At 40.8% G+C, this 22,047-nt stretch overlaps 1 protein-coding gene across 1 annotated transcript in view; it reads left to right on the forward strand.

The window, feature by feature from the left end:
* Positions 1-22,047, forward strand: part of cfap58 (cilia and flagella associated protein 58) — a gene marked incomplete at both ends in the record, with an annotated part of 183,719 nt that overhangs the window by 112,707 nt on the left and 48,965 nt on the right. Inside the window, 2 exons of the mRNA XM_079813233.1 lie at positions 19,550-19,661; positions 19,760-19,864. Of these exons, the coding sequence (XP_079669359.1) occupies positions 19,550-19,661; positions 19,760-19,864 (217 nt within the window). The remainder of the gene's footprint in view (positions 1-19,549; positions 19,662-19,759; positions 19,865-22,047) is intronic.

Here is a 22,047-nt window from a genome sequence, read left to right on the forward strand (position 1 = left end):
GCATATTTATGTATCCTGTATAGAGACAGAGCGACACGTGTCATAATCTGAAGACCACGCCCACCGGGGGAGAAAACAATCGAACGCTCTCCATTGACTTTGCATTGCGTGAGGCTGCATTCTTGTCATTTCAGACTTATAACAAAAAACAGAACAATGTCTAAAAGCTGATATGTGACAAAGTGTACAGCAAAGAAGCTAAGCAAAACCCACAGCCAAAAACCCAGACGTTTTTATAAGCTATTGACCCAAAAAACAAACGTTTAAGGACAAAAAAGTGGATACAGGCCATTGAGACACGTTATTACACTGAGAACTACAGCCACTAGAGGGGAACGTAATCAGCGACAGGAAATAACATATATAAAACTGACATTTGGATATTCGACTTAACAGTGACAACATATTTACTGCACACATAGGTATACTGAGGCATACTGAGTGTCAGGATCCCAAAATTTACCCATTCTTCCTGCTGAAGCATCACGTTTTACTGCCTTTATCCACTTTTGTCTCCTTAAACTCTCGTTTTTTTTGGGTCGACAGCTTATAAAAACTTATTTCTGTGCTTTTTAGCTTGTTTGCTGTACACTTTGTCACATATCAGCTTTTAGACATTGTTCTGTTTTTGTTATAAGTCCGAAATGACAAGGACGCAGCCTCACGCAATGCTAAGTCAATGGAGAGCGTTGGATTGTTTTCCCCCCCGGTGTGGGCGTGGCCTAAATACGCTCTGTCTCTATACTAAATAAAGCAAGGCTGTACAGTTACATTCAAGCTATATTAAGGCATGACACATTTTTTTCACAGGAAAAACGTTTAAATATGTCAGAGTTTTAAGGTATACAATTATTGATTACAGGGGGACTTTAACACACACAAAAAAAAACATGGGGTAGGTGTGTGGTCATCCTACTTCTTTTATCCACATCTGGTTGTACTAGGTGAAGCACACAGAACAGTACTGTTTTCCTCTTATCCTCTGGCTTATTAGATGGCAATTTAAAAAGCAGCTGAGTGGCATTCTGACGAATTACTAGTAATCCGCTTTCTTTTCAGATCAGCATGAATATTTCATTAGCATCAAATAAACCTTCCTTAAGCATTGGCTAACTGCTAGCTGAGCTAGATTGAGCCTTACTTGTAACATTTCATAATAGGCTGCTTTGCTCAATCAAACAAAATATACAATCCCTCAGATAACAGGGGCTTTATGCATGCAGTCTTTACACATTTTTGGCAGCTGGTAAAACTCTGATTTAAATGACAAATAGAAAAATGTCAGATTGCTTTTAGTTTTAAAAATAGTCTAAGCAAGGCATAGTCAGCCAGTCATTATTGCAGAGGGGTCTTGCATCATTGTATTGTTTTGTTTTGTTTGCTATAAAGGCCAACTGGCTGCAGATTATTCAACTTGTTTGCAAATTACTTTCTACAAAGTTGGCATTTGCCCTATCAAAATCAAGCCTTCCATATTCAACTTACAAAAAATGTTCAGTTCTCTTGTTTCTCTCAGTCAGGACCAAAAAAGAAATTGATTTTAGTCCTGGTTCACTTAGCGTTTACACTGTTATTTTTTATCTGAGAACCTAAAGATACAAAACAGAGAAAAACGGCTTTATAAACTTTGCAACTGAACTAACACAGAAACAAACATTCAAAACAATGCTGGGCTAAATATGCTTATCAAGTAAGTACAGATACCAGCTGAGAACTCATAAAGATCTTGTAAAATGTGTAAAAGAATCAAAACAGTTGTAATAATTCATATGGGCAACATACACTATATAGCCAAAAGTATTGGGACACCCCTCCAAATCATTGAATTATGGTGTTCCAATCACTTCCATGGCCAACCTAGGCATGCAGACTGCTTTCCACAAACATTTGTGATAGAATGGGTCGCTCTCAGGAGCTCAGTGAATTCAAGCGTGGTACCATGATAGGTTGCCACCTGTGCAATAAGTCCATTCGTGAAATTTCCTCACTACTAAATATTCCACGGTCAACTGTTAGTGGTGTTATAACAAAGTGGAAGCAACTCCACATAAAGTGGTAGGCTACGTAATATCACAGAGCAGGGTCAGCGCATGCTCCAAACTTTGTGTGGCCTTCAGATTAGCTCAAGAACAGTGTGTAGAGAGCTTAATGGAATGGATTTACATGGCCGAGCAGCTGCATAAAAGCCTTGCATCACCAAGTGCAATGCAAAGCGTTGGATGCAGTGGTGTAAAGCACGCCGCCACTGGACTCTACAGCAGTGGAGACGTGTTCTCTGGAGTGACGAATCACGCTTCTCTGATGGACAAGTCTGGGTTTGGCGGTTGCCTGGAGAACGGTACTTACCTGACTGCATTGTGCCAAGTGTAAAGTTTAGTGGAGGGCGGATCATGGTGTGGGGTTGTTTTTCAGGGGTTGGGCTTGGCCCCTTAGTTCCAGTGAAAGGAACTCCTAATGCTTCAGCATACCAAGATATGTTGGACAATTTAATGCTCCCAAATTTGTGGGAACAGTTTGGGGATGACCCCTTCCTGTTTCAACATGACTGCTCACCAGTGCTCATAGAAGGTCCATAAGACATGAATGAGCCAGTTTGGTGTGGAGGAACTTGACTGGCCTGCACAGAGTCCTGACCACAACCCGAAAGAACAGCTTTGGGGTGAATTAGAGCTGAGACTGGGAGCCAGGCCTTCTGGTCAAACATCAGTGCCTGACCTCACAAATGCACTTTTAGAAGAATGGTCAAAAATTCCCATAAACACACTCCTAAACCTTGAGGAAAGCCTTCCCAGAAGAGTTGAAGCTGTTATAGCTGTAAAGGGTGGGCCAACTCCATATTAAACCCTACGAATTAAGAATTGGATGCCATTAAAGTTCATTTGCATATGATGTATATGATATATATATATATATATATATATATATATATATATATATATATATATATATATATATATATATATATATATATATATATATATATATATATATATATATATATATATATATATAAATAAATATATATATATATATATATATATATATATATATATATATATATATATATATATATATATATATATATATATATATATATATCAATATATAGTGTAGCTCCTATGATGAAAAGAACCAGGCTTGAGCACTGTGTCCTTTTTAGGGCTGTATCTTGTGATAACACGTCCTGTTTTTGGTTCATTTCGATGTCTTTGGTCCTGTCGCGTTCAAATTTCAGTTAAACCACACCAGAGTTTGCCTTGAAGCTAAAGATGTAGGTCTCGTCCGCTTTTATGGTGCACACCAGGGTTCAGGTGGCAGCTGTCAAACTTATTTAAATAAACTGCGCTAACAGAGATCTCGCAACAGAGTTTGTTTTAATCTACCCTGTTGAAAAAAAACAGCATGCTGGTTAGGTATGTTTTGAAGCGTGGCAGATGGTTTGAGCTGGTTGAAGCTGGTCCTTAGTTTGTCATGAGCTGGTTTAAGCTTGTCAAGTGCTGTTCCTAAGCAACTAGCTCCAGTTCAGAACCAGCTTATAACCAGCTCAGGACCAGCTTAAACCAGCTCATGACAAACCAAAGACCAGCATAAACCAGTTGCCATGCTTCAAAACATACCTAACCAGCGTATGCAGGTTTTTCAACCGAGTAACCAAACCTGCCAAGTGTGAACATACTAAATCAGCTTTTTCCAATTGTTTCCAAACAGGTTTCCCAAACACTCCCACCATCCTCCACTGTTTAAACAGGTAGTACTGGCCCAAACTCACACAATTGGTTGAAATTTGCAGAGAACTGCCTTCACATTTTCTTATTCTTACACATGCTGACTGTGTTCACATTCTGCTGTTGGCTGCTTATAGAGGCCGGAGCTGTCACAGAGACAGGTGGGATATCTCAAGACACCCATTTCAGTGATATCTGTCAGGTGATAGAGACATGTTATGTTTGTTATTTAAAAGAATAACTTGCGGCAGCTTTAGGATGGTGTACTGTATGTGAAAGTGCTATAGCTTATGGAAGGGGATTGTGAAACCTAAAGTATACTTTTTTTATGCGTACGCTAGCGAATACGAACAGTCAAGCTCATAGCCTTTCAAAGTATACTCCATTTGATAGCATGTGTGACCGCAAGCGGGCGACGCATGCGCTCTAGAAACTTTCATCTTTGTCTAATGTCTGCGCTATTTTTCTTCAGAAGTTATGACCGATAAAAATGTCTTTGTTTTCTTCTAAACATAAGTTGCGGCTATCTCATAACAAATGCTTGTCGATGCGGATGCTGTTGTTGTTGCAGTCTCTGGTATTTTGTTGTTCTTCTTCTCTTTATTTATTTATTTTTTACTGTGAAAACAGTCCAGGCCAGTGTTGCCACCTTTTGGAACAACTGATTAGTGCAAAACAAACTCGATGCGCATGTGCGACCTGCGTGTACAAAGCTTGCTTTAATGTTTGTGACTTGTGAGTTAGTGGGAGAATGCTGATGATAATTGGTGCTGTACACAGTAACACGTTCTTGACATTATTGCCTTTTGTTTTATACCCTTTTTCTGCTATTGCATGCAAATATGTGTGTGGTGCCACTGGAAAGAACTTGTTCTGCAACACAGGGAAATGTGTGTGTGGGCGAGAGTCCTGAACTCTATAAGCATGTTGATTTAAGTTTAAGTCGCTGATATCAACCCTGTCTTCCTGAATAAATCAATCTATATACCCACTCTTTTTCCTGGCTTCCATATCGTCATGCAGATCTCAGTCGAAACAACAGCAGAGATGCCTAAAAAAGCATGTTGGTTTCTTTTTTTCCATTCTAAATCAGTTATTTATTTGTCATAGTGGAATTAATTTGTTGACGGTGAAAGATGGATGGCTTGCTTTCTTTCAGTGGACAGTGATGTATTTATTCAAAATACAATTGAGAAGAGAGAATGGTGAGAGCAGAAAAACAAAAGCTTTGCCAAAAACACAATTAAAATGCATAAATTAAGGCCAAAGCCAGCAAAAGGCTGCTTTTATTTTCCCCAATCTGGACAGGGAATCCTTTCAGGGCTCTATTTTTCTTTGTAAGGTGCAATAAAATGACCATTGACTAAGATTAATAGGAGTACTGATGTCAGTAATTACTGTCTGCTCTTGTCACATTTTAAGTTATTCTCCTTCTTATATGTAGTATATCCTTTGAGTGTAGAAAAACAGCCATGTATTTGTTTGCACATAATGCTAAGAAGCTTTTGTTTGGAAGAGATCAAACTGAGTGCCACTAAAAGTATTTTATGAAAGCTCCAGGAAAAGGTGCTGGATTTCCCAGATATAAACTTATGTCAAGCACTAGAGTAATCAAAGTGCAACACGAAGAAAGTCTCTGTGTTTCAGGGTCGGATTAGACCTGTCTTGAGCAGAGTGATCAGTTATCTCTGAAAGAATACTCCTGCTCAAATGTTTGAAAGTAGTGCTGGCAATGTTGGTTTGAATTTGCATTCCAATACAAGATTCCTGTTTTGAAGAATATACTGAATAGGCCTCATATTAAGTTGGTTTTAATAACGCAGGAATGTTAGACAGAATTTATGTACATTAAAGTATGTATACATTTTTGCGCATTCCAGACATGGTCCATCTGTGCCTTAGTGGGAATTTCCAGTGACTCTTTCTGAACAGTACATCAGTATACCAGTAGGTGGCGACATATGACTGAATCACTGAAACGATATTCAAATGATTAGTTAAAAAACGCTAATTCATTGGGTGCTTCTCATTCCTAATTTGTGCATCCCCATTTCCTCTTTTCGCTTCCTTTCCTGCTGTTGGTGAGAGTTTGTCATGGTTTAAGTCAAGTCTGTTCCCGGTTCAAGTCATCGTCTGTTTTGTATCTGGAAGCTTCCTCACTCCTCGTTCCTTGCCTTCTCGCGTTGCAGTTAGAGAATTGAGATGTCCTTCAAGATGGCTAACTTTGATCTGTTTCCGGGTCACAGGCTGGAGGAGCGAGGAAACGAGGAAGCATCAATTTGAGTATTAAGAAGCACACATTTAGTAACAAAATGAATCAAGCATATTCATTAAAGAATGAAACAACTGACTCTCGTTATGAGTAATTGATTAATTTAAATATTTCACTCAAAACAATTACAAAATTAAGGATGAATTATTTTTGAGTTTTATTCTTACCAATATTAATAATATAATTTAATATAAAATTGAATAATATGAATATAATTGGTAGATTTAATGTGCCTTTGAACTACAGAGAAGCTGTGCTTTAACAGGAGCAACGCTATATAGGCTAATTCTGTCATGTGACAACACATTTATTTACGTTAAAGCCCTTTTTTCGACAAAAACTAGTTTTTCTGCGACATTTGAAGTATCGACATAGAATGTATACGCTAAAGTTAAACGTAAAAAAGATTGTGTCGACATTTGCAAAAAATTATCAATAATTGACATTTCATCAGATATATTGGTACATGAAAAAATACTATAGTATATTATAGTATACTATAGTAAAATTACAGTAAAATTACTCTAGTAAATACTATAGTGTTTTTGAACCATACTATAGTAAAGATACTACAGTAAATTGTAGTATATTGTAGTATATTATAGTATTTACTACACTTTGTTAAATTACTATATTATATTTACTATAGTACGGTTCAAAAACACTATAGTATTTACTAGAGTAATTTTACTATAATATACTATAGTATTTTTTCATGTGGGTTTTGATGCACTAAACCTTTTTTCGCAAAAAAAAATCCTTAGATGAAAAACTGGCTATTAAGGTCATGTTTATTGAAGTGTTTTAGAAAAGTGGTGTGTGTGTGTGTGTACATCATTGCCTGACAATGACGCAACAGGTGCACAAGAGGATTCCGCTTCACATCAAAGCGCCTGAAGTCTTGTTTATATGCCTTGCCATCAATTTTAATCATTGAAGACACTTATTAAAGACTCAGGTTAGGCCCTAAATATGAATACATGATATGTAATTGAGGGCTTCCACTCCACATCTACGTACCACATGGGCAAGTCGGTTCACAATTGAATTTGACATTAGCATGTTGTTAAAGGGAAAGTTCACCCAAAAATGAAAATTCTGTCATCATTTACTCACCCTCAAGTTGTTCCAAACCTGTATGAGTTTCTTTGTTCTGCTGAACACAAAAGAAAATATTTTGAAGAATGTTTGTAACAAAGCAGATAGAGCAACCATTGACTACCATAGTATTTTTTCCCCTACGATGGTAGTCAATGGTTGCTCTATCTGCTTGGTTACAAACATTCTTCAAAATATTTTCTTTTGTGTTCAGCAGAACAGAGAAACTCATACAGGTTTGGAACAACTTGAGGGTGAATGATGACAGAATTTTCATTTTTGGGTGAACTATCCCTTTAAGTATAAAAAAGCCTACATATATTAGGATTGTTTTTTAATACTATACAGTTTTAATTATAATTTACATGTTTAATGAAATGTATTTAAAATAAGCATTTCTATTTACTCATCCATCATCTCAAACTTATTTTTTCACTGTGCTTGTTTGTTCATGCCCAGCAAAATTAAGTTACAAGTTATTAAGCTTTGCGTCAGGAGCATATCTGTTCCACCTTAAAAAAATGTCTCTGCAGGTAGCTCAGTAGGTTTCTCTGAGTCATTGTGACAGTTATAAACATTAAAGATGACAAGCAAGCAAACAGCTAATGCCAGTCCCCCCCCCCCTCCCTCAAACATTGCTAACACTAACAACATTGATTTTGTCTAAATCATCAATGACGAAAAAAAGACCTTGTAGGTCTTGAGAAATCAATCCATGCATTTAGAAGCAATCTTACTGTCTTCTTAGCACAACAACATTTGCAAAAACCTCTCCAATTTACTTGCGTTGCTAGACAAATGACACTACACTAAAGATTTTAGTAATAGCATATTTTCCCCCCCAAAGGAAATGACTTACTGATGCTAATCGCTAACACCCTCATAAACTCAACCTGCATTGTACTCAGGTAAATGAGCTGTGTGCTATCATCATCCATCTCTCTCCGTTGCTTCAGAGAAAAAAAAGTTCTAGGACATACTGTTTAAACAGATTATCATATCATTTCGGTTTAGCATTCAGATGCTTACAACTCTGTCACATCTACGATACAAGGGCTAAAGTATGGAAGCTTGTTTCCGCCACAGAATAAAAAATAAATAATTGTGACTTTTTATCTCACAATTCTGACTTTTTTTTCTCAGAATTGCATGATATAAAGTCACAAGATACAAGATACGCTGCCACAATATACTCCATTATTAATTGATACTATAAATATATATTTACGCACGCGCTGTTTTCATTGCTTGCTTGATCAGTAACGGTCTCTCTATGTAGCGCTTTATAAAGACAGCTGACATTTTACAAGTTTATTTCCTTTATTGGCAAGAGATACTTATGTCAGAGAGAGTTTCTGGTGGTCAATAAAGAAGGAAGTTGAATATTAGTATTGTTGCTGTCAATGGCGAATCCATCATGGCGGCAAAAATTAATCGTAAATGGAGGTTTTATTCGCAGGTTAAATTCTAATCCCCGATTTGTTAATCTGGGTTTAAAATTAAGTGGTGCAACACAACTCGATTTAAAATAAAGCCTAGATCAACAAATCCTAGATTAGCTCTAAACTGAGTTTAATTTAATCCTTGTTGGTGCAACCCACCTAAGTGTCTTGTAACTTTTCCAGGGCCGGGCCAAAACAAAGCATGCCCCAAAGTGAGACAGGAATTTACTATAAGAATTTGAATTAACTAGGGTCATAGACCTGTGTAGTTTAGGGCAATTTGCATGACAAGGGCAATTTGCATGAAAGACCAATTGGCAGAGGTCCCTCCACAGAAAGCATAATATCTCTAAACTCTTAAAACATTTATTACATTTTAGGTTTACTTCTGTGGGAATGAGACCTTTGCACCAGTCACACTGAGACATTTCAAATGATTCCAAACCTGAATGGTGTTGTATGATACTTGTTCACATGAAACCATATAAATTCTGGGTGAATTTCAGGTCATCTCAACATGTGAAGAGGAGAGATGAGGGAGAAGGAAATGACTCAGTGTGATTGCGTGGGCATGCTAATTTCACAAGAGAGAGTTCAGATGTTAATGTCCTTTGTTTTCTCAGAGAGTCATACTATCTTTCAGTTTATCAAGTCTTACATAGTCTCAATTGAGAAAAAATGTCAGAATTGCGTTATATAAAATCACAATTCTGACTTTAAAGCACACAGTTGTGAGTTATAAGGTCAAAACTGAGATACAAACTCGCAATTCTGAGAAAAAAGTATTTTTTTCCCCCTCAGAATTACACTTTATAACTTGAGAAAAGAAGAACATTCTGAGAAAAGAAGTCAAAAACTTGCAATTGCGAGAAAAAAAGCCTTTATAACACGCAATTGCAACTTTATATCAGACATTTCTGAAAATACATTTTTAAAGAAACTTTAAAGGATTTTTTTGTGGTTATACAAAAATAAAATAATCTATAATTTAATTAGAAAAATAAATTACACTATATTAGATCACATCTCAAAATATTAGATAGTATGACCTCACATTCTGTCATATCTTTCTTATTTTATCCCACTTTTTATTCACTTTTCTGTCTTTTTTCTGCCTGGAAGATGTTTCATGTGTGTGTGTCCTTAGAGATGATTTTGTCATTTATTTAATTTCAGTATATTTCAAGGGGCTTTTCTATTGTGGCTGAAAGAGTATAATTTGCTTTTCCCAGACTCTGGCAAGCCACTAGTGCTAATAGGTTTGCTGATGGAGCTTTCAAGTTGTTTATTTGCAGAGTTGAATCACTGTTGCACCGTGAACACACTGGCCGTGGCTGGACCTGCCTTATCGTTTTTTTCAGTCGCCTTGGTACATTTCTCAAATCCTCCTTAACACTTGCAAACCAGTAAGCTAATTTCTCGAAACAAGTTGCTCAAATTCCTTAGTTCATCTGACAAAAGTATATCTATATCAGTGAACATATCAGTGCCATCAAAGTGACAAGTCTTTGTGTCATTGTTCACAAACAAGATAGACAAAAAATTTAGCTACGTTGTGAATATAACTGTACGCTGTCAGTATTGTCAGATGTAATCTATGGCTACGATTTTGATGACAATGATTGAAAATGCACAAGACTGCATGTTTTCTGTATGCCATATATCAAGTTTGAACTGTACAAATGGACACATTACTGTATATGGGATATTGATAGCAAGAGACTGGACAGGATTTACAGTTGCACTTTTACTTTTGTCTGTTAACAAATTACAGTATGATGTCATTGCGACATATAAAAGAAAAAGACAAGACTATGTATACATACACTGTACGAACAGGGTTCTGCAGTCTGGCAGAATGAAGACAACAAGTTCCTTGTCCCCATCCACTGACAGAGGGAGATTCCGAGGACTCCTGGCTGGCTCGCCAAATAGTGGTAGATTTTCCCCTACGCATCTGACTTAAAGGGTTAGTTTACCCAAAAATGAAAATTCTGTCATTAATTACTCACCCTCATGTCGTTGGACACCCGTAAGACCTCCGTTCATATTCGGAACACAAATGAAGATATTTTAGTTGAAAGCTGATGGCTGAGAAAGGCTTCACACAGGCCTCCATTGGCATTCAGTACATTGACACTTCCAAGATCCATGAAAGGCACTTAAAACGTCGTTACAAAGTCTATCTCACCACAGTGGCTCTACAATAATCATACAATGCGACGACAATAGTTTTTGTGCGCAAAAAAAAATCAAAATAACACCTTTATCCAACTTGTTCTTGTCTTCCGTGTGCGCCTCCACGACGCATGCGCGAGAATATGACGTAGCGCCGGTGTTCGGGAATCGATGAAATACACACTTTAACCCCATTTTGAGCACTACGCCGAGACCTAAAGCACGATCAATGTAGAATCCAACAGCTTAGACACGCGCGTCTTCCTCTGCTCGTAAACAAATCGCTTCTGGGTCATATGTCCGAACGCCGGATCTGCGTCATATTCTCGCGCATGCGTCGTGGAGGCGCACACGGAAGTCGAGAACAAGTTGGATAAAGGTGTTATTTTGATTTTTTTTTGCGCACAAAAACTATTGTCGTCGCATTGTATGATTATTGTAGAGCCACTGTGGTGAGATAGACTTTGTAACGACGTTTTAAGTGCCTTTCATGGATCTTGGAAGTGTCAATGTACTGAATGCCAATGGAGGCCTGTGTGAAGCCTTTCTCAGCCATCAGCTTTCAACTAAAATATCTTCATTTGTGTTCCGAATATGAACGGAGGTCTTACGGGTGTCCAACGACATGAGGGTGAGTAATTAATGACAGAATTTTCATTTTTGGGTGAACTAACCCTTTAAGTTAAAGGGGCTATATGCAACTTTTTCCCCAAAATAAACGTAACAATAGCCTTTTTATTTTACCATTTATGACTCAAACATCTCCTGATGAGCATACTGACACCTTGTCCGCTCACAGTGGGTGCACCTATAAGCCTGTATCCTATTTTTCCTATTTTCTGGCGGGTCGTCTTTTCCCGCGCTGTCTGCGGATGTGACGTCACCACCGCTGCGAGAGCGAGCAGAAAATGAGAGCAGTTCTGTTTTTTGGCCACAGGTGTCAGTCGCGAGTTTAAATTTCAGAAAAACGCATATAGCCCCTTTAAACTGGGTGTCCAAGACACCTATAAGTTTATACTCTACTAAGTGTACTTCAATACCTGTTTGAGTCAGTCAACGTCTTAACTTTTTTCACTATCACTCAGGAATAAGGTCTCTAGTGCTCCACTAAATTATATCACTTGAGAATAGAAGAAAGATCTCTAGTGTCTAATCTACCGCACAGAAATGACCCAGACAGACTCCAGAAAATGCCTTAGGAATGCTTTAATTGGCCGGGAGTTCTCATAACAATCTCAGAGAATCTCACCAACAAAAAGAGTACAACATTTTTTATAGAATAGGAGCATGGCAAAGCTTTGATGATTTATTACATAATTTTTCTGCAATATGATTGGTTCTTCATATGTATAATTCAGCAAACCCTTCTGTTACAAGGTAAAAGAAGATCACTTTGTTACTCAAAGTCATGAGTCTATATATTTAGATATCAGTCTATAGAGATCTGTCTGGTTTAATTCCCCATTTTTTTATATCCAGTCCTGATTCAGATACACACCTTGATTTTGGCCCAAGGTTCGGGGACATTTAGGTTTCAAATGCATATAAATGTTAGTTATGATTAATAAAAAAATCCGTCACAGTATACATGTGTATGCTTGTTTGTGTGATATAGTATGTATCTGTAAAATAATGTAAATATAATGTAAAATGCAAGTGTAACATAAAGCATTTCCAGTAAGTATACAGTATTAGAGTACAGTGCACACTGTTAAAATATGTACCTGTTCTGTCATGCGTAATGCTTGAATGATTGAGGAAACGGTTGTTCCCTTTCGAGGGAACTCGCACTGCATCGGAACGACGAATTTGGGGACACTCCCTAAGCAACAGCGCGTCTGAAGTATGAATGAAATCAGGCCAATCCTGATTGGTGTTGCGTCATGACGTAACTATGACGGCGCACCCGGAAGGTACATAAGGGGAGCCTGGGCATAGTAATGGCAGTTATCGCTCTTCAGCATAGCGCTGTGTGAAATCTGTCTGTCTATTTATTGTTGTTTGTCAAAAAGTCAAAGTGTGTGTGAAATGGCGACTGGAAAGTGAGAGAGTTTAAGCAGTGTGTGCATCCGTGTCCCCGTTACATTTCGGGCTCGGATGCACACCTGCTGTGTGTGCAGTGTCTGGGTGTTCAGCATACTCGGGCAGCTCTCGAGGGAGCCGCTTACGAGCATTATATGAAAGCTGACACTCAGGCTGCTCCGCTCTCGGCTGGCCGTGTTTGGTGAGACCGGCCAGCCTCGTGAGCCCTGTGGATCGTCCCGCATCCGCCGAGGCGGTGCGGCGAGGCGAGGCCGGTCATGGGGCTTACGGATGGGCTGTCAGCGGGACTTGGGACTGCTGAGGCATCTTCCCAGTCTTTGTCTGACAGTTCAGATGTTCTCCTTCCCCGTGTGGAAGCCCGCGCTGCGGCTTCTTCCCCCGGGGCGGAGGACCCGATGCTTCAGCGGTCTGATTCTGAGGAATTAGACGTGCTCAGCATCGAGGCAGTCAAAGTCATAAGCACTCCTTATATATGCAAAGATTTAAGTGAACACACGCGATCGGTGTGCATGAGATACTGGTTGGCTTAACGGCTTGAGCCACGTTGTTGAGGCAACGTGTGGGTTACGAGTCCGTATAGTACGATAAAACAGTATCGTCTGATGATGGCTGCATTTAAATCTGAGGATTTAAATGAAATATGAGCTGACTCTGAGGAGTTAGATATTCAGCCTGTCATTCAGACCATGTCTCACCGTATTGTTTGAAACTGTTTGGATTTTTTCTCGAGGGATGAAAGCCAATTGTATTATGACGGCTTGAACCACGTTGCTGAGGCAACGCGGGGTTTATGAGTCCATATAAATACAAATAAACAGTTCGTCTGATGATTACGGCCACATTTAATTCTGAGGAATTAAATGAAATATAATCTGACTTTGAGGAGCTAGATATTCAGCCTATCATTCAGACTTTGTTTCACCTTATTGTTGCTGCATTTAATTCTGAGGAATTAAATTAAAATATTATCTGACTTTGAGGAGTTAGATGTATTTTTATTCAGCCTGTCATTCAGATCAGTTGGCACGGGGTTGGTGATTATAATGGCATTTAATTCCGAGGAATTGAGTGTCGTGTTATCCGACTTTGATAAATTGGATACTTTAATTCTGTCACCCAAGCGTGTTTAACTTGTGAACTGGATATTCATCTAAGATGGAGCCCTCCTGAAGTGATGTCGTTCTCGCCGCCTTGTGGCCTGCGGGACACATCAGGTTTAGGCAAGGGCTAATCGCAGTGTCCGCCCTAGTGTTGCGGCCCTGTCGAGCTGCTCCCTTAGATGAGGCCCCTGCTGGCCAGCCCCTTCTCCCGGGTAGGAGCGACCGAGGTCGTTTTCCCCCAGGAGCTCTCGGGAAATCAGTGCTGTGTTCCCGCCGTCATAGACGCTTCGGGTCTCACTGATTTCCCGCGCACGCACGCCGCCGTCGTCGCCTCCAGAAGGACTTGCGACTGGGCAGCGAACGTGTGCGCCAACCGAAAAACGTTCTCGACTGCTCCCTGCCGGTTAGCCGCTTCAGGGGGTCGGGAATGAGTTTTGGTTGACACCCGAGGCCAGCCTCGAGAGGCTGGTTCCCTTAGTAGATTATCTCGGCGCATGGTCATGCCTTCCAAGTGTGTCTACGTGGGTCCTGCAGACTGTAGAGCTGGGTTACAGGCTTCAGTTCGGTTCTCCTCCCCCGAAGTTCAACGGGGTGGTCCGGACTGTGGTCGGCCCAGGGCAGGTTCGGGTTATGGAACAAGAAGTACAGCCCTGTTAGCCAAGGAGGCCATAGAACGGGTCCCTCTGGCAGACAGGGAGTCCGGATTCTACAGCCGGTACTTCATAGTTCCTAAGAGGGATGGCGAGTTGCATCCAATTTTAGACCTGAGGTACTTGAATCGTTCTCTGAGGAGATTCAGATTCAAGATGCTTAGCAATTCCTCCATTGTGATTCAGATCCAGTCTGAGGACTGGTCTGTCACGATGGGTCTGAAGAGGACGCATACTTCCCTGTATCCATCCTTCTGTGTCACAGGAAGTTCCTGAGGTTCGCTTTTTGGGGGCAAAGCGTACCAATATCGGGTTCTTCCAGGCGGCCTAGCCCTTTGAGACTCTACACGCAGTAGCGTGTTGACGCCTTCTCAGAGAACTGTGCTCCTGGGAGTCGTATGGGATTCTCTACGTTGGGGGCACAATTGTCTTTCGCACGTATCGAGTCCATACGGGCGGTGGTCTCTAGAAGGAAGCTAGGCCACAGCATCACTGTGAAGCAGTTTAAGGACTGCTGGGGCTCATTGCGGCTGTGTCCAACAGAATATCTCTTGGCCTGCTGCATGAGATCCTTACAGTGATGGCTGGTTTCCCCTCGAGGGGAAAACCATTCTGTATGATCAGGGTAACGCGCAGATGCCTTCGTTCCCTAGTCATATGGAAGAACCTTGGTTTCTGTCCCAAGGGCCAGTGTTAGGAGCGTCCTGTTGCCGGGATTCCGTTTCAACAGACGCCTCCCTCACTGGCTGGGACGTGGTCATGGCAGACGCTTGCGAGAGGTCTGTGGGAGACCCGGCATTTCTCCTGGCACATCTACTGCCTGGAAATGCTGGTGGTCTACAAAGCTCTGAGGAGCTTTTTCCCGGACCTCCGCGGCCACCATGTCCTGATACGGAAGTAAACCAAGTGGCTTTCCTTAAGGGGATATCCATTCTGTATGATCAGGGTAACGCGCAGTGGCCTTCGTTCCCTAGTCATATAGAAGTAGCCTTGGTTTCTGTCCCAGGGGCCAGTGTTGGGAGCGTCCTGTTGCCGGGAATCCGTTTCAACAGACGCCTGCTTCACTGGCTGGGACGTGGTCATGGCGGCCGCCTTGCGAGAGGTCTGTGGGAGACCAGGCATTTCTCCTGGCACATCTTTTGCCTGGAAATGCTGGCGGTCTACAAAGCTCTGAGGAGCTTTTTCCCGGACCTCCGCGGCCACCATGCCCTAATACGGAAGTAAACCAGGTGGCTTTCCTTGAGGGGAAATCCATTCTGTATGATCAGGGTAACGCGCAGTGGCCTTCGTTCTCTAGTCATATGGAAGAAACCTTGGTTTCTGTCCCAGGTGCCAGTGTTGGGAGCATCCTGTTGCCGGAAAATCCGTTTCAACAGACGCCTCCCTCACTGGTTGGGGCACGGCATCAGGGGGGTTGAGGTCGCGCCCTCTATGCAGACTGGCGCATCACATCCTCCTGTGGTCCCAAGGGAAACTGTTGTCCATCAGGGCAATGTATGTCCCGGGGGTCCAAAATCAGGGAGCAGACATCCTGTCGAGGCAGGGGCTGAGGCCCGGGGAGTGGCGACTCCACCCTGAGGTGGTGGAGGCCATGTGCGAGAGGTTCGGCCCAGTGGAAGTGGATTTATTCGCGTCTCGAGAGACGACCCACTGTCCACTGTGGTTTTCTCTCACGCATCCGGCCCCACTGGGGCTGGATGCCATGGTGCAGACGTGGCCGAGGATCGCTCTGCTCCCGGGAGTCCTGGAGCGGGTCCGTCGACAAGGCGCCAGTCTTGCCTTGGCGCTTACGCCGACTTGCCTGGAGTTTGCCCCTGGCGAAGTGAAGGCCATCTTACACCCTAGGGCCGGTTATGTGCCCAAGGTGCCTTCAAGCGTGGTCAGGCCTTTGGTTCTTCAGGCAATTCATCCTCCGCCTCACATGACGGCGGAAGAAGGGAGACTTCACCTGCTCTGCCGGTCAGAGCTCTTATAATGTATATTTAGTGAAGTCTGCACAGGAGATCTGTACAGCTGTCTATAGCTTGCACCTCCCTGCGACGCCTGGTGCTAGGGTGCTCCAGTCCTAGCTGTGCCCGGTCTCCGGCTTCACACTAGGACTGGAGCTATCCTCGGTGTGGCCTAGTGGGTACTCGTTCCCCAAATTCGTCGTTCCGATGCAGTGCGAGTTCCCTCGAAAGGGAACGGCTCGGGTTATGTATATAACCCTTGTTCCCTGAGAAAGGGAACGAGCACTGCATCCCGTCGCCACACCTCGGCACGCCTGGAGCGCATGCTTCATCGCGATAACTGCCATTACTATGCCCAGGCTCCCCTTATGTACCTTCCGGGTACGCCATCATAGTTACGTCATGACGCAACACCAATCAGGATTGGCCTGATTTCATTCATACTTCAGACGCGCTGTTGCTTAGGGAGTGTCCCCAAATTCGTCGTTCCGATGCAGTGCTCGTTCCCTTTCTCAGGGAACAAGGGTTATATACATAACCCGAGCCGTTCTCCCAACATTCGGCTGGACCTTTCGATCTCAATTGAGAACATGATCCACAGTAGTGTTCCTTATTTCATCATGTGCCTATGTCCTCTGCCTTATCTACCTCTTCCTCTGCTTTGCCTCCCTACCCTTCCACCACACATCCCTACTCGTCTTCTTTCTGGCTTTGTTTCCTTGCTGTTCCATTATAATAGATTGTAACTCTGTGTTGTGCTCTGTCTAATATGATTTCCAATTGAAGATTCATGACATGCATCTCTGAGCTAATTTAGAGAACTGGTTGATTATTGGTTGATATAATACTTTACATTCCCCTTCATTAGTGCAATTCAAGATTCACCCATGCAATTCATCAATTTTTTTATAGAAAATATACTTGATGCATTATGACAACTAGTTCAACCATTTTGCATGTAATGACTTATGCAATGAAGTAATGTTTTGAGGGGTAAGACTATTTAATGGAGAACCAGTATAATACATTTTGAGCAACATGACATTAACAATTGATAATGTAGGACACAGCAGACAATTGTACATAATCAATTGCATGAATGTACCAAAGCATTTGCAGCTTGTTCAAAAAATGAGAAATTGCTTTTATGACGTGCAAAAGTGACTAGATGATATGGAGGTTGTGCAAGTAGTTTAGAGAATTTCACTTGTGATCTGAGAAATGTAATGTACCAAAGCGACTGAGAAAAACTGTAACTGTAGGTTGGCATACATACGTGGTACAATGGTGTGCGGCATTGTGGTGGTAAAGTTGCATGGGAAAATACTGCTCAAATGATCCTATATCCTGTATCCTTTAACTATTATTAAAGTCACCTTGAAATCAAAATTGATAATTATGTTTTTTACCTGTCACCCACATGTGATCACATTAATGTGAAACGACAACAATCCAACCAATTCCTGATGGACAAAATCATGCCCCACCCTACATTTTTTCTTGTTCAAGAAGCTTTTTCAATCTGATTTAACACATTCGGGAAAAAAAACCTCACAACTTCCATTTCATGATAACCACAGTGAGACTTCGCAGCAAATGTGTACGTAGACTAGGGCTGTGCAATTAATCGAATTTCGATTTCGATTTCGATTTTGCCTCCCAACGATCACCAAAATAGTACAATCGAGAAAAAACGATTATTTTGCCATGTTCAGTTTTGCAAGAACACTCTTATTTTGTCTTGCGTTCTGAATGAAACGCGCACGCGCTCATCCGCCCCTCCCGAAGCCACAAATCTCTCAGGTCGTGAGTCTCATGTGCATATCATCCGCTGGAATTTAAAAACTCGGCGCGAGTAAAGATGGCAGAAGGGGGGCAGTTACAGCAGCGTTTGGTGAGCAAAAAAGGCAAAACCAACTCCGTTGTCTGGGAACAGTTCGGCTTCGAGGAATCAGACGACGAGCAGAAACATGCTACGTGCAAGATTTGAGAGAGAGGCACACGCGGATCACAGCGCGCAAATATTGAGTTATCTTTCAAGTCTTGCTCTTGAACGGACAAACTCACACAAAACGTATGTCAACATGTCCAACTTGATGAGTATCCTAGCAGACATAGTCTGTATATGCCTTAAGTGAACTTTATACAGTCGATAAAGACGACGCATATCCGATCATTAGGTCTTAAAGAGGCAGTAGCCTTTACTGCTGTCTCTTTAATGTCAAACAACAACAGACAAGGACATCATTCACTGCACTTGATTGAATAGCTTTTGTAAGTTTAATAGGATTAATCTTTAATTTATGCACTCAAATATGCAATGTTATTTTACATTTGATACATTTCTGTACCTGAAAACTAATGTTAGACGTACCTGAAAAGCATATCTAGCCGAACCAAATTGTTTATCTTATTTATTTGTGGTTATCATTTTTACGTGAATACTTTTATACTTTAATTTGAATATATGTTATATTATTTATTTTAATAGTTCAAAAAGTACAACAAATGTTTCAATTTCAATTGAATTGTTGAAAGGTGTATTTTTAATAAATACAACACATTCCCAAAGTCATGTGAAATAATCGTGTTACATAATCGTGATTTCAATATTGACCAAAATAATCGTGATTATGAATTTTTCCATAATCGAGCAGCCCTAACGTAGACCAACCATAAAGCAGCTCTGAATGCTAGAATTAATCCTATATGTATGTCTATAGAAAAGCATACGTGTCTACAAGTGTCTTTTCAAACAAGCTCGGTGCAGAGATGGAAAGGTCAGCTTGGATTATGTTGTGAGCCATAACCTGTCGATATGAGATCCAAGAGATTTGTTTCTCCCACTCACTCCCATTCACCCTCTTGTTTGCGTTTCCCTGTTTGTGCCTGGTGTGATGCATAAGTAAATAAGCACACGTCTTTAGATCCTCTCGCGCAAATTCATTTTCAAAGTGCTGTTACGTCTTGCCAGAATGCAGGGGACTTTAAAAGACTGACTATAAATTAGTAGGTTATTGTTGCTTTTATTATGGCCTGAAAACCAGAGCCAGAGTTACTTTACCGGTGTGCTTTTTTTGTTCTGATGGCAGACAGGAAGTGTTTCATATGCAGAGGGAGCTGCAGAAAGAGAGGACAAAATGTCGTGCTCTAGAAGATGAGCTCAAAAATCCCTTGAATCTACACCGCTGGAGAAAACTAGGGGTATAAGCTTACATTGGCTTGTTGCCGAACAGGCATATAAACAATAAAATCTTCCAAAACAGTTCGATTTTGCTTCTACAGTCTCTCTTTCTGTCTAGGACACTGATCCGAACACCTTCGAATTGATTCAGAAGATTCATGGTCTACAGCGGAGGCTGATAGCGAAGACTCAAGAGGTTGTTGAGAAAGAGCTTCTGCTACAGGTAAAAAGATTCTCTCATTGGTACTAATCATAGAACAATCCTAGTGGCTCTCATGTCATTGGTCAGACAAACAGATTTTCCCATCCCAGAATCACACCATTAGGTGAAATGTTAGATTAATGTCTTTGCTTTTTAAGGAATTAATAGTTTCAGTCATCCAGGATACATTAAAATAATCAATAACTTTTATTGTAATATTGTGTAAATTGGTTTATTGTAATATTGTGAAATAATATTACAACTGTATGTATATATGGCTCCGTCCGTGAGCGCAATCCGTGAATGCGCAGGAAAACAAGAGGGGAAATTTATCGCACGAACCGATCATATCCAATTAAAGCAAACCATTGTCTCCTCTCACGTGACTTTTCCCCATTAATTTCAATTACTAACCACTAAACTCACGGCACGCATTAAGGACTCTATTTTAAAGCAATGGGTACAGAGGAGAAGCACCTCCCTCTGTAACTTCACCTGCGGGTGTTGCTGTTGGACAGTACACTTTATAGAAACGAGTGACTTTTCCACTTTTAATTGTCAATTATTTTTTTACATTTGCTTTGTTTTATTTATGTAATATCGATTATTTTGTCATCCAGTTTTTTTGAGGAGGCACTGCCTCCCTTGCCTCCTCGTATATATATTCCTAATATTGTGTTGGTCCCCCTTTTGCTGCCAAAACAGCCCTTTATCCTGGCGCATTATCCTGCTGAAAGAGCCACAGCCACCAGGGAATACCGTTTCCATGAAAGGGTGTACATGGTCTGCAACAATGGACTGGGGTTAGCATGGGCACCCTGGCTGGTCTGCGGCAATGCAACCCCATACACAACAAACTACGATGCACTGTGTATTCTGAAACCTTTCTATCAAAACCAGCATTAACTTCTTGAGTAATTTGAGCTACAGTAGCTCGTCTTTTTGATTAGACCACATGGGCCAGCCTTTTTTGTCCCTTGTCAAACTCACTCATGTCAAACTCACTGATGATAATGAAAAAAAAAAAATCAATCTTGAGTTTTTCTCAAGTTACATAGAAGACATGAGGTTTATCTGGCGTTTTTCTAACTTAATAAAACAAAAATCCACTATAAAAATATATTATGAACAATTTTTTTGATGTGCCTGTAGGGCTTTTGCAGAAAGCTCCACATATTTCCACCTAACCAGAATGTCCACCATTAGTTTTACACATCCTCTGTGCCTTGCTTGTTCCATTATTACACATTTGGACTAATTTGAGTATGCTTTCAGCCCCGTATAACAGTAAAGCACTCTCTACTTTTACCATACTAAAATCCATCCCACAGAACTATTCAGATTTTCCCCAAAACTATGAAAAAGTCAGCATTTTCTGTCTGGGGTGATAGTTATTCATTTTGACTGGAGCACATTTTTTAAAGTACCGTGAACTGAGAGAGAGACACATTTTTTAATGTATGTGATTGTCATCTGTGACCTTTCTGCCATTTAATTCAATAATACACAACAAGCAGAGTCTATTATTTATGTTTAGCCGTGCTTTACTTACATTACAGTCTTGAACTATCATGAAGCACAGTCATTTCCCTCTCTTTGTCCTTGTGTATGGTGTCTAGTATTCAGAGGGCCCTCCATTATCTGTAATGAAGTGATCCGTGCTGTTCATTGCTCAGACTAGAAACAAATGTGATTGCTCAGATGTAGCAGGTGCTCGAGCAGAGCTTCTTGAGGGAGCAACATTTGTTTACATAAATGCACTTGGAATCTCTGATTAGGTTATGAATGGAGAGATGGAGAGAGGTGCTGTCGGCACGACTAGGGTAACTTTTTATGCTTTCTTGCTTTTGTATTTGGGATTTTTAATTGATTTGGTTTGTTTGAGGACTATAATGGTGGCGCCAAAGCAACTAATCAGACAGGTTATAGAACTGAGAGAAATAAATAAATAAGAAAAAAGTTCTCCGTTCGTCTGAAAGAGACAGACAAAATGTTCTAGGAATAGCTGTCCACTTTACTTTCACCATTACGAGACGGGTAGACATAGACTGTGATGTTCAGTTTGATGGTGTTAAGAGTTTTTTTCTCACTTCGGATCTTGAGCTCAGATGCAGTGGAAATGATAAAATGGCCTTTCAAAATGCCATTAACATCAGACAGACAGCCAGTTTAAAAAGGTTCCTTTCACTGTCTGTATCAACTGA

This window comes from Gobio gobio (assembly GCF_949357685.1).
Source record: "Gobio gobio genome assembly, chromosome: 3".
Taxonomy (NCBI): Eukaryota; Metazoa; Chordata; class Actinopteri; order Cypriniformes; family Gobionidae; genus Gobio; species Gobio gobio.